This window comes from Abrus precatorius, unplaced genomic scaffold, assembly GCF_003935025.1.
Source record: "Abrus precatorius isolate BTA unplaced genomic scaffold, Abrus_2018 Scaffold11, whole genome shotgun sequence".
NCBI classification, from domain to species: domain Eukaryota; kingdom Viridiplantae; phylum Streptophyta; class Magnoliopsida; order Fabales; family Fabaceae; genus Abrus; species Abrus precatorius.
Genome location: NW_020874303.1, coordinates 22,390,878 through 22,404,521, shown reverse-complemented (window position 1 = coordinate 22,404,521; position 13,644 = coordinate 22,390,878). Strand labels below are relative to the sequence as shown.

Here is a 13,644-nt window from a genome sequence, read left to right as displayed (position 1 = left end):
GAACAAATTAGATACAATAGAAAAAGGAGGTCAAAATAAAATAGACATTTTTTCTCCTATTTTCTTCCATGTTAATTCAAAGTTAAATAAATTTAAACAACAAAATTCTTATTATTATTTTTTTAATATTCATTTTGATTCTTTATATATATATAAATATTTATATTATATATATATATATATTCTATAAAATTCTATTTATATTAGAAACTATAATAATAATTATATGAAAAATATAAAATAATCACAGAATTCATTAAAATCTTAATTTAATAGTCTTGTAAAATTTATTAAAATTTTGATTTTAAAATCTTTTAAAATCCGCAAGACTGTTTTCAACTATTTTTTTTTTTAAATCCTAATCTAATACAGCTTACTTAATTATATTTTTTGTTTTTATAATTTAGACTATAAGTGGTTTTTTTGTTTAACTAATTAAGTATTATTACCTTTAAAATTTAAGAAGCTCAATAGCCTATTAATTTTTTTTGGCCTAAAATTCTTAAGTTATCAGTTTTCATTAAATTTATTTTCAGAATTTGCATAAAATTTTACATGATGTAAGATTAGAATTTCAAGATAAAGTTTTTATTTTATGTGAAATTTAATATCTTGGTTTAATTTTTGAGTAAAAACAATTCAATAGTTTTAATTTATAAAAATTTTGAGTAAAAAAGAAGAATTTAAGAATTCTGTGAAAAAATAGATAGAAACTAAATTTATTAAATTTTAAACAATTAGATCTTAATTTTTTATGGAACGTTACAGTTGTACTAATCAGTCACAGTATCTTGAAAATCTAAATTTTGGCTTCGACGTGACAGATTCTATCCTTCTAGAAGTGAGTAACAACACAATATTTGTACGAAGTTTTGTGTTGAATATATATTATTTTTCATGGCAGCAGACAAACCCACGTCAACACATGAAAGAAAAACAAACTAAAGCATGATAAAGAATAGAACGATGTAGCAACTAGCATACCTTCCAACCTAAACAAAATAAATAAATGAAAGCCGGTCACAGAACTAAGACAGATTATCGAGGCCTTTTCATTTTCATCACATCATCATCACATTTTTAAAAGACAAAACTGTTCATATAGTTGAGTTCGGGCTTCAATTGTTGCAATCAGCACCGTATATATTGCATGCATCTTGACAAAATATACCAAGCTATACGTCATCGTTGAGACTTGCTTTCTATCTAATTACGCCTACAAAATGATTCGTCATTAATGTGAGATAAAATATGAATTGATAACTACAACGAACCCGTTTATGGCCTTAATTACCCAAATTAAAATCGTAATGCTGAGTGTAGTTGCTGATTAGCGACAATAATAATAATAAGGAAGTTAGATTTCTTGCCGTCGAAGACCAATTAAAATGTCTTACACTCATTTCGAGATAGAATTAGGCAGATTAGGTTTTACTATTAGCAAACAATGGTTGCATTATTTAGGTTCATATTAACAAAATTATGTTGGTCGGTACCTTATTCTCATTATATATATATATATGCCATTACCAAAGAGATGAGACTTCAAAATTTCCCAGTAACGTCAGTGGCTTTTACTATAGTGATTACTTGGCGGGGCAATTGTACAGTAAACATGTCTGTTGAACGTTTTGAAGAGGGATATTTTAGATTTTCGTTTTTGTATATATATAAAATTTACTATGACTGAACATGCGAATCAACTCATAAAATTTTAAAGTTATAATATTAAAATTATAATTGACTAAGCATCTGAATAAAAGTTCTCACCTTAACTATAAAAAAATTGGTTGATAAAATAAAATAATATTATTAATATAATCATACTATAATTTTTAATAAAATATTTTCTTAATCGGCATCCTAAAAATACTAATTAATGATTTTATAAAATAAAATTTGCATCCAAGGTAAATAGTTGACTCTATTTTATTAATTAGCTAAAAAGCAATTTTTGTAGTGGACTAGTTTCATTTGAAAGAAGAAAAAAAAAGGCATTATTTGTAGCATTTTGGAAATGCTACTTTTAATTTGGAGTAAATTTTTTAATTTTTAAATGTTTAATGTGTTGATAAAAAATAACAAACAATTACAAGATTAAAGAAGATATAAATAATGAGGATGTATAACAAGTTATGAAAGACTAGTTTAAAAAGTGAGCAAATTGTTTAAGATAGAAATATGAATGTTTGGAGAAAATATTTTTCAGAGAAAAGTATGCCCATGTAATTAAATGAAATTACTAGTTAACTAATTTATAAACTTCCCAATTGTCTTAACAAACACATATATAGAGAAATTTGTAATCGAAGAGATGGTGTATGCGATGCAATTATTTGTAATGTTATGTTGATGCAATAATTCACAGTATTTCAGTGACTTGGCATGCACTTTTTACACTGAAACTCAGATAAACGAAGTCAATGAAAAGTGAATATCCTTTATGTTCCAATTTTGTCTAAAGAAAAATAGTATATATTATATGAGTGATTATCCTAACTTTATTTTTCTGTTGAGTGTTTAAGGGATTGCTTATTTTTAAAATTAAAATGTATTTTTTTTATTATGAACATATCACATTATTTTTTATTTTTAAAAGTTTATGTAATGAAAACAACTTAAATTACACCCACAAACGAATGCTCACTAAACAGGTTACCCAGAATTGTTCCCACATCAAAAGACAAGCCACAATAGAGTCTCTGACATTTTAGGTATAGTTGGGGCTATCATCATAGCAATTGTGAGTTTGTGGCCACAAATTGAAGAACAGTTTGAAAATCTTGATACCCAATTTTTGACATTCTTGCGTTGCACTCACGAATTTGTTCTTTTGCGTTCATGATCATATCTTAATAAAAGCTCGAAATCTTTCTAATCTTTAGAAGCAAAATTGCCCGTATCAGCATGTGACCATGTAATAAGCGCTTTGAATAAGAACTGTAAAACAGAATGATAATCTTATTGGGGCCAACTTACCAAGAAGCCGACAAAATAATCTCTTTTTTTTTAGGTTTGACAAAGCCATCGAACAAAATATTTAAACCACTAAAAATTAATATTATAAAAATTTTTACACGACATAAAGAGAGAGATAATTAACTATTAAAAACACTCTCATTTAATGGAGTTTTTAAAAACATTCTCATTTAAGAATGAAGACAAATAGAGAGAGAGAGATTTGCATTCGCTTATTGAAATTGTCATGAACTAAATTAATTATATAAAATTTTTTAAACTTCCTTTCACTCAAAAACTGATCACCATTCAAAATTTTCAAATATTTGTCCTTTTTAAGATCGTATTTCACATATCCTCATTTACATAAACAAAAAATAAAGATATAGGGAATTTGTGTAAAATGAAATTGACGGAAAGCTGAATTGTAACGAGTAAAATATTAAATGACTAAATTTGAATATAAGAAATTATTGGAAGACACAAATTATATATTAATATTGCAAAAACAATATTTTTATTTACCTTTTTAATATTTATCTATTTAGAACAAGGACACTGTAAAGAAAAGAAAATAGGGGCACACACCGAGAGTGTTGTTCTTTCTCCCACACAAGTCAATGATGCCCATTACGTCTTTGCTTGTTGACTCCGCAACGTAGAAAGGAAACAAAAAGGTTCATGCAACACCAGAATTTAATAGAAAGAAATAAGCAGTAAACAAACTCAATTTAAGTGGGTTTTATTTTAAAAACGTTGGTGTTTAAAATTTTAAAATATTGGAACTCCATTAATTTCAAGGAATTCATAATCTCAAACATACTATATCGATGTCTTTGGTGTGTTGTAAAATTCATTCAAGAAAATTAAAGTGCAAAATGTTATATAACTGAGATTACCCTTTGGGAAGAAGGGGAAAAAATCTCGCAGATCCCACTTATGACTTCACAAAAAATATCATAATTAGGAAATGTGTGTTTATATCATATTACGATATAATTAATTATGTGAGACTGCTCAACGTTATACTTCAAAAAGAGACATAATTAGGAGATTGTTTCAAGGCCATATATAGAACATAATTTCTTTTTAGCTATAATAGCAGCACTAATTGCTACCACATGCTTGCATGAAAAAAGTATCACAAGGCAAATCAAAATCATGCTCTCTTTATAAGGAATGCTAGCTAAATCCTGTCCATTGTTTATAAAGCATTGATATGGTAAAGGTAGACCTCAAACAATGTTTATTGATTGCAATAGATATCTATCATTGCTAACCACCATTTGCTTCCTTAAAAGGACTAGTTTCCACCAAACTAAATCCCCCTGGTCGGTACTTTACATCTTGAACCAATTTGTGGATCATAGTTCAAATCTAATGGAGCTAATGTTTGTTTTCTCATAAAACTTTTGTACTCAGATACTCAACTAATTGCCAGTACCCACACAGACGTTTTTATAAGTTTGTCAATAAAGAAATCATCTAATAATCTTCATCTTTAAATGTGTTTCTAACTATTTTTCTATCACTAATTAACCTATCTTAAAAAACTCATATCAAGCAAATAACTGAAAATTATTAATTAAGTTAAGTCTCATCAAACTTAGTGTAATTTGACCCGATTTCTTCCCTAACATGAGGAAATAACATTGCAAGACAGTTTGCTAACCATTGACTGCGTGTTTAGAAATGATTAATTTAGAAAATTAATTGCTTATTTTTTAAACGAATTTTTAAAATTTAGCTCACTGTTTCAATAAAGATAACATTCTCAATCTTCACAGCTTATTTTCTTATTTTTAAATATTTTTTAAGTCTTATCTCTTATTTTTTTTAATATAAAAAATATTTATTATTAATTAAAAAATATACTATTTTATTTATAAAATCATTTTAAAATTAAAAATTTTGTTAACTTTAGTCTTTAGAATTGAGTTTAAACATTTATAAATAAAAAACTTTTATAAAAAAAAGTAGACAGTTATTGTATTAAATTTATAAAAATACAATAAATACTTCTTTTTCTAATAAAATTTTACTATTATTAGCTGTTTATTCTCAGCTTTAAGGACTGAAATTAACAAAATCTTAAAATTAAAAATATTCATTTAATATGTGATAAACTTTCTATTTATAATAAAATTTCTTTTTGAGAAAAAAATGATTATAGAAATTATTAACCATTAACTATTATTCCCAAATGTAAATATGCTTGGTATCTTTTTTCATTACCTCACTTCTGGTGCTTAAAAAATGTGGAAAATATACATGTAAGAGGGATAAACGCAAGATTAAGCGCAAGTTATTTCGATTGTTTGTGGCATACAAGACCAACTCAGCTAACTTACACATTCAAATAAGCTATTAATTTTACGTTATAAAGTATATACTTGAATAGAGCGAGAAAATCATGAACAAATAAAATAAGGGCAAAAGGGGCAAATTTATAGCATTATTTTTTTTACTTCTAGTTATTTGCGTAAAAGTGAAGGGTGTTGCTAAGTTGGTAAAAGAAACGAGAGGCTAATTTAATAGGATCTTTCTGTGTGGCCAGTGAAAGAGAAGGGCTTAAAATGTGTGAATATGGATCTACCTTTTTGTCCACTTTGGAATGAAGAAGAGTGGAGATAATGATTTTGCCTCAGACACCAAGATATGAGTGAACTTGTGGCAAATGTTCACCATATTCCCTTCACATTCCAATAGCAAGCATTCACATAGGTGTAGTATGAATTGATTCTCCTCATTCTTAGAATTTAATATCAGAAAAAATATATATTAAATGGGATTTAGATTTCACAAAGTGCTAGTCAGGGGAAAGTGTATAGGACTTCTCTATGAAATATAATAGAAAATCCAGTAGCTATATAGTTTAAGAATATTTAGAGGAGTTGTGTTATAAAATAAGTTCTGTAAACCAAGCATGAGAATTAGCCAAACTAATTTAAGTGCATGGCTGACTCAATCAAAATGGACTAATTCTTTCTCGAGTTATAAACTTTTTTTTTTCTGTTGACAAAATTACCAAAAAAAATATTGGTAAGACATAAATTAATTAAACTAAACGTGTGCTAGAAAATATTCAAATTTCAAAGTAATAATTTAAACATAAAATTTCTTATTTTATTTTTTTATTGAAAATTATAAAAACACTATTTTTTGTATCGTTTTTCAAAAAAAGCAAAAAAAAAAAAACTTAATTTTTTTTATCCTAAACGCGTCTTAAAATACTGGATCCTGTAATAAAAGTGCTTATCAATATTAAAACGGGTTATTCATATTCAATAGATTAGTTTTGGGCCAACTTGCTGTTACATGCACAAAAGCTTACTCCCTCACAGGCTTTCAAGTTTCATGCCAATCGGCCGAAAACAAAAATTTCACCAATAACTCTAAACAATGAACATGTTTTAACTTTTCATTTTAGGTCCATCAACAAATAGGACTCACATTTCTCACCAATTTGTTGGCCCGTATTTTCAAAACGAGCTTCTGACCAAAAAAAGTACGTGGGAGATAATTTTAAGGAGTGAAGAAAAAATTTTATTTGATTGTAACTCTTATTTGAGAATTTCTAAAAGTGAAGTTAAAAATTTGTACTTATGAAATTAGTTCTTCAAAAATTTAATCTATCACTAAATTAGTTTCTCAAATTAAGCATATGCCTTGCAAAATCCAAAACTCTATTGTTATTTTTGCAATTATATCTTAACTTGGCTTCTGATATAGTTTTTCTTCAACAGTAACATATAGACCTTAATTTGATCAGGAGGAGTTGGAGATAAATTATTAACAGGATTTAACGGCATTAACAAAGCTCTTGGTATTTTCACAAAGTAACCAAAATAGATTACAAGAAAGGGTAGACTGTTTAGTTTACAACTTGAAAACAGTGATTTTTTCTCTAATTTGAATTTAAAATTGGATATATTATTTAAGGTTCATGGCAATTGAATTGTGATATCAAATCTTTCACACTTAATATTAACTTTTAATGTATATTTCTATCTTGAGATAAATTAACGTATATATTATTTTAAAGTGTACCTATTGATATTCTCAAGTGTTTATTGTTATCCTGGTTTAAATTTTTTTCGTATAAATTATAATTATGTTAATAATAGAAATATTAAAAAAAAAACTTTTTTCATGCATGAATCTATTCAAGTAAAGGATAAGGCCCAAAATTCTCTGCTTTTACAAAAGAAAGTGATCTTAACTTCCAATTTGGTCATAAAATGTTATTATACATAACTATAACGTGTGTGTATATATATAATCATTGAATAAATATCTGGAAAAAAAAAAAAGCGTCCCCAATCCGATTCCGTGAATCAGAACACTATACATATCACAAACAATATTTTAGCATATAGAAGTCAAATTCTTTACCTTTATAATAATCTAATTACAATATTGTCACTACAAACCAATAGTTCCCTCCCTCTGTTTCAATTATCATTCACCATGGACTTTGCATTACAATAACAATAGCATATCAAATTGTTTTAATATAGGAAAGGAAAGGAAAAAAAAACAAAAAAACTATAAAAACCTAGGAAATTTCAAATCTAACGTTAATTAATACAAGGATCTAAAAACCAAACCGGTCTAACTCGAAGGACGGTTCGGCGGCGGTACAGCGATTCTAGCCGGAATGGGGCGGCCGGTTCCGGTTCCGCCGCAACTGCTGCAACTCATTCGGCCCGAACCAGCACAGGTGCGGCAACCTATGTCACGGTCGGACCAACGAGAACAGAGGCACGTGACTCGACCGGTTCCGTTGCACGTGGAGCAACGAGGGAAGGGTTTAGCCATGGGGTTGTGGTCCATGACGGACTTGACGAGAACCGCTCCGGCTAGGACGCTGAGCCCGGTGGCTAACTGGGTTAACACGATCGGACCCATTATTTGGTTGGTGCAGAGTGCAGAAGGATTGAGGGAGAGAGAAGAGAGGGATCTTTATTTTTTGAGTGACAGAATAAAAAAGAATGAGGGAAGTGGTTGCGGAATTGTACACGTAGTCGACGTTGTGTTTGTGTTTTGGTGAGTGTTTGGAGTTTTCTGAGATATCTTTGCTTCTCAATTTTGATTTTGATTTTCTCTCCACTATGTAGGGACCAGACATTCTCGACTTCCCGTTTCTTTTAATTTGTGGAGTTGTTTCGAATAGATTCTTGAAAATTTATGAAAATATTTTCTAAAATTTCAAAAGATGATCTTACGTGGAAGAAAATTATAGGTTACATTTGTAATTTTAATACTATTTATGTTATAAATATGTATGATTTTTTAATATTTTTGTTGTTTGTGGATGTTATAATATCATGAGCTTAATATGAAGTTATCTTAAAATGTATGTACTAATTTACTAATTTAGAATAATTGTCACGAACAGAGATCGACATATTATATTGTTAGTCCTTATTTGTGAAAAGTATTGTTATTACTGTATTATAACTCTTGCTCTAATACATGATAAACATTAAGTTTAAAATAAGTACACTCGTATCGACTATATTAAGAATTTTTACAGATTCCATAGCATTTTGTGCTATAGAATTTTTTGGGCGAACTTTTATTTACTATGAAATTTAATATATATATATTTTTTTTACCTTCAAGTACAAGTTTTGTTCTTCCAGTTTTATAGGATATATATTCAAGATTTAATAATATATATATATATATATATATAATTAAATGATGTATATATTAAAGTTTAATACCTAGTGGATACTATGAATTCCAACTTGAGTTACCAAGCGAGAGTCCAAAATTCCCCGCCTCCTCCTTTTTGCTTGTACTCTTTCATAGACACGTGTTAAATCTATTTAGTTGCGAGTATGATAAGCTAGGATTCGGGGGGTAATGTTGTCATGTGCATTGTGAAAATTTAAGTATGAGTTAAAAATTAACTACTAATTCATCTTTTGTATTTGCTGACTAATTAGGAAAATATGTAAAAAAAAATCATAAAAAAAAATTTAAAATACATAAAAATGAATATTCTATAAAAATATGGGTGAACCATTCTTTTGTTTGGTTTAAAAAATATATATTTCTCACGTGAGAAATTATGTTATAAATTAAATTATTAGAAGTTATTAAAATGAGTTAATTTATTTTACAAGCTTTATTAAAAAAAACTTTTTAAGCTATTGAATACAGCATAAAAATGTTTAAAAGTTAATGTGTTCTTAGTTCAAATTTCAGCGTAAACTATTATTGACGTTATTGTTAAATAAGGAGCAATGGTTTACTCATTTTATTTTTAGGAACAAAGGAAAGGGAGGGAAGGAGAAAGGGTTTTATAAGAGGGAAAGGATTGGGGTAATGGATTAAGAAAAAAATGGCGTGCAGGGGCGTTCTTCGTTCAACCATTCTCATACAACCCATTCTACACCATCGTCCTTTCAATTTCAATTATAATAATCACAAATGCAGCAACATTCACAACTGCACAACTATTTCCTCTCGCCAATTTCATCTTCCAAAACCGCCTCTGTTTTCTTCTCACAACCAAACGCCGTCGTCTCACGACGATCAAGAACATCCCCCTCAGGATGCTGTCTTGAAGGCCATTTCAGGTAATTTCAACAATTTCATTTCGTTTCCAAAAATTCACTATCCACAAAACCGTTAACCGTTACATTTTCATTCAAATGTTGTGGTGTTTGTTTGTTGCAGAGGTTTCCAAGGCCGAAGGGAGGGTTGGCCAAACGACAAACGTGGTTATTGGAGGCACTGTTGCCGATGATTCTACCAATGAATCGATGGCTTTGGACCAGAAGGTTCTATTTCACTGATTTGCGATGAGTTGTTTTGTTTACGTCACATAGCTACTTGAGAATAATCGATAATGTGTTTGTGTGACGTAGGTGAATTCCTACCCAACCGTTCGAGGATTTACAGCCATTGGAACTGGAGGTGAGGATTTTGTGCAAGCCATGGTTGTAGCTGTGGAATCTATTATCGAACAACCAATTCCTAAGGTATAAATCCACCTAGTAGTTTTTGGAAATTGAAATTTTGTTATTGGAAATGTTTCTGTAATTTATAACATGCTTAATTATATATTTGGTCCTTGACATAGTTGGAGTTTTAGTCCCCTGTTTTTTTTGTTTTTTGAGCTAATTAACTCTCACTACTTTAAATTTGTTCAAATTTAGTCCATTTGTAGATTTTCTTCTGCCTAAAATACTCAAATTCTCAGTCTTTTACTCAAAATCTTAATAAATAAATTGCAACGGTTAAATTGTTTCCCCTCTCAAAACTCACCGATGATACATATTACCACTTGGGGGCATAAGGTTAAGTTTGCGTCTGTCCTTGTATTTAATCTTTGGAGCAGTTTGGCAACTCTCAAATCTAGTTTTGAACTATTTAACTAGTCTTAAAAGTTGAGGTTATTTTTTGTATCTTATTTTAGCTTAAACTCAGTTTTGTTAAAAGTTGTTTTATACTCGCTTATCAAATATTTTATAAATTTTATTTAAATTAAAGAACTTAGTATGATTATTGGCCATTGGTTTGAATGACCAATCCCTACACTTATGACCTCCCATAGATCTTATTTGAGAGAGAAATAAAGAACAAAAAATAATGGAATTTCAGATTGAAACAAGTTGGACCCAGAAAGACCAACTTTGGAATTTGATTTTGTTGTTAGTAAATAACTTTATCTCAAATTGGTTTTAACAAGAACCAGTTTTTAAAAACTTAAGATCTCTCCAAACACCCTCTGAGTGAGATACGGAGATTGAAATATACTATGAATAGTGAGATATTTAACACGCACTGACAAGGAAAAAGGGGTTAACCATGACCCCGCAAAATGAAGAATTTTGATCAAACGGTTTCACATTGTGAAAGGACTTTTAACCATGCACTTTTAGTTGCCAATGAGTTGTGAAAGGTCCATAAAATTTCTTTTGGATGGTGCTGAAGGGGAAGGAATAGTATAAACTTTGTTCGTAGAGTTCAAACTTGTACATATGGCTAGTAAACCTAGCTAAAACAAACAAAAAAATAATCTGGAAACTCCTAAATAGTTAAAACACTGGTTACACTACCTGCTTGCTCTCTTACACGCACTCAAATTGAGAGTGAGGGAAAGAAATTTCGTGTTAACTTAACCTCACCAATAAGTTAGCCAAAACTCCTAAGTAGTCTAAACACTGATTACAAGACCTGCTTGCTCTCTTACACGCACTCAAATTGAGAGTGAGGGAAAGAAATTTCTTGTTAACTTAACCTCGCCAATAAGTTAGCTAAAACTCCTAAATATTCTAAACACTGATTACAAGACCTGCATGCTCTTTTATATGCACTCTAATTAGCACTGAGATTATTCATGATTGTGGCCTCTTAATTTGCCATCAATACACAGCAACTATGTAATTGAATGCAAGATTGAGCGTGAGGCATCTTCACTATTAGACTCCAAGGCTTGGCTAGGTCAGGTCACCCTAAATCAGCCTTGGTCTGATCTTAAGTGAGCTTTGTGTGAACAGTAATGATTTGATTATTGATGATTTACTGGCACAAAATGTTATAATGTCTCACATTGACTAAGGGTATAGTCTCAAAATATTACTTAAAAAGCTTGAACAATCCTCCTACCTTGAGCTAACTTTTGAGAATGAGCTAGGACTAGCTTATTTCTACTTTCTAATTCCAATACAAAAAGCAGAAAAAATTTTAGATGGGCCTTAACTATATTTCTGTTCTGAATGAAGGTAATTGGTTCAGAATGGCCAAGGGGATGATGTTGATGATTTTGCCTGCTTTTAATTCACTTTCACGAACAAGGACTTGTATAGTAATAATTGCCAACCTGGTATTGATCACATAAAATATATGCTGAACTGTAGTTGAATTTTATTTCTTGTGTAGTTATAACTTTTTTTTCCTTGTGTGCCGTGGCTGTACAGCATGATGTGAATGTAACCCTTAAAGAGTTTGCTACGTGAAGACGTAGAAGATTACTTTATTCAAATGTTATCAGTATATTGCATCTATATTCACGTTTACCCAGTGATTTAGCCCTTTGCTCAAATGGTATTTGACATCTTATCTGCTTGATTTTTTAACATCTTTATTACAGGGTCATGTGAAGCAAAAGTTATCATCAGGGGGAAAATATGTATCCGTAAATATTGGGCCCATTCAAGTTGTTTCTGGTGAACAGGTCTCTCTGTCTTGTTCCATCCCTTCTTTCTTGCTCTCTAAAGGAAATTTTTATAGCTTATTTTTTATACTTAAAGAATATGAGGGATAAGAAGGATAAAAATCCCCTAGTTGCAGGTAGGAAGGCCGGCTGGATATGTTGAGATTTTATTTACATTTAATAGATGTTGGGTTGTAGGTTGATTCACCATGCAATCAAGGTCGGATTTATACATCTTGATATGGACTACTGTATTTTCAGGTCCAAGCTGTATATAATGCCATGAGGAGAGATGACCGGGTGAAATATTTTTTATAATCTGTCCCATTGTTTTGCATAGAACGCATCTGCAAGGTATGTACAAATTACAAAAACGCGTGCTTTCAACTAGTTAAGCATTAATTAACTCGTGATATCATTGTAATCAGAGTAATCACGGGTGCAAATTGGATTTCTTCTGTTTTCCTAAAGATGTAACAGTATGATCTGCTGCTATTGGATAATATAATGGCCCCTACTTTTTTGCTTTTCATTTTAGAAGGGAAATTAGTAATTTGATGACAGACTAGGTTAGTTTTCAAGTTTTTTGGGTGGAAGAAACAATTGGAGAAGATATTCAGATTTCTTTCTACAGAGTAGGATGTGGAGGCCTCTTGAGATAGTGAGACAGCCTTTCTTTTTACACCCCATACGTTTTATTTTCGGAAATTTAATCCCAATGACACTATTTCCGAAATTTGAAAGTAATTTGTAAATATTTTTTATATAGTTTAATTTTTGGAAATTAAATTTTAAATGTGATTTGTAATCACCATTGAAATTAATTTCTGGAAATAAGGGGAAAAAACCTTGAGAGGGTGCAGGCAGAAAAAATGGGGGTGTGAAAAGAAATTCCCCCTAGTTAGTTGATTCGAACTCAAATGGATGCTGCCCCCTTTTCCATAACCTTTCCATCTCTTCTCCCCATGCCCCAATCTATTAAAATTCTTCGAAGTCGTATCGTATTTAACTCTTTTTTATTTTTGCCTTGTTTCCAGAATTTCTATTAATTTCATTTCAATTGAAAATTCAATAAAAAAAAAATTGGCATTTCTATTAAAAACTTCTGAACTTGAAAGTTGAACTGAAACTTATGCGTGAGTTATATATATGCACGAGGAAAAGCTGTTTGGGCATCCGAAAATTTTATCTAGTGAAAATCTGTACCATATAAATATAGAAACTGATGAAACTCTTTTTGTCCATGGATTCGAATGTTCTGCAGTTTACATTTGCTTAAGCAAAATAAAATTCATTGAAGCAAATTTGGCAAAAAATTGATTTTGATTAAAGTCCAAAAAATTTGTTTAAGCTAAGAAGTAATTTTTGCTTAAATAAAAATAAAATTTTTTGCTTAACCCAAAAATAATGGTGAGAAAAACCAAAAAAAAAATAGAGAGATGGAGGCAAGAGAGGAGAGGGAGGTTAGGTGGGGTGAAGGGAAGGAGATGGTATGGAGTGAGTGAGGAAGA

General features: G+C 30.0%; 2 protein-coding genes across 4 annotated transcripts; one reads left to right on the top strand and one right to left on the bottom strand.

Annotated features, from left to right (window-relative positions):
* Window positions 1-7,343: 7,343 nt before the first annotated feature.
* Window positions 7,344-7,931, bottom strand: LOC113856169. Its single transcript, XM_027487882.1, has one exon. It carries the CDS (start codon window positions 7,867-7,869, stop codon window positions 7,573-7,575), a length of 297 nt encoding a protein of 98 aa, XP_027343683.1. The 5' UTR covers window positions 7,870-7,931; the 3' UTR covers window positions 7,344-7,572.
* A 1,221-nt stretch (window positions 7,932-9,152) lies between these two features.
* Window positions 9,153-12,912, top strand: LOC113854802. Of its 3 annotated transcripts, XM_027486036.1 has the most exons (6): window positions 9,153-9,551; window positions 9,652-9,755; window positions 9,843-9,956; window positions 12,071-12,154; window positions 12,395-12,487; window positions 12,562-12,912. In XM_027486036.1, the coding sequence occupies exons 1-5, from the start codon at window positions 9,314-9,316 to the stop codon at window positions 12,449-12,451; spliced, it is 597 nt and encodes a 198-aa protein (XP_027341837.1). In that variant the 5' UTR covers window positions 9,153-9,313; the 3' UTR covers window positions 12,452-12,487; window positions 12,562-12,912. The 3 variants fall into 3 exon arrangements, with proteins under 3 accessions (XP_027341837.1, XP_027341836.1, XP_027341838.1); XM_027486035.1 differs by having other exon boundaries at window positions 9,200-9,551; window positions 12,071-12,270; window positions 12,395-12,798; XM_027486037.1 differs by lacking the exon at window positions 12,071-12,154 and having other exon boundaries at window positions 9,201-9,551; window positions 12,395-12,798.
* Window positions 12,913-13,644: the final 732 nt, after the last annotated feature.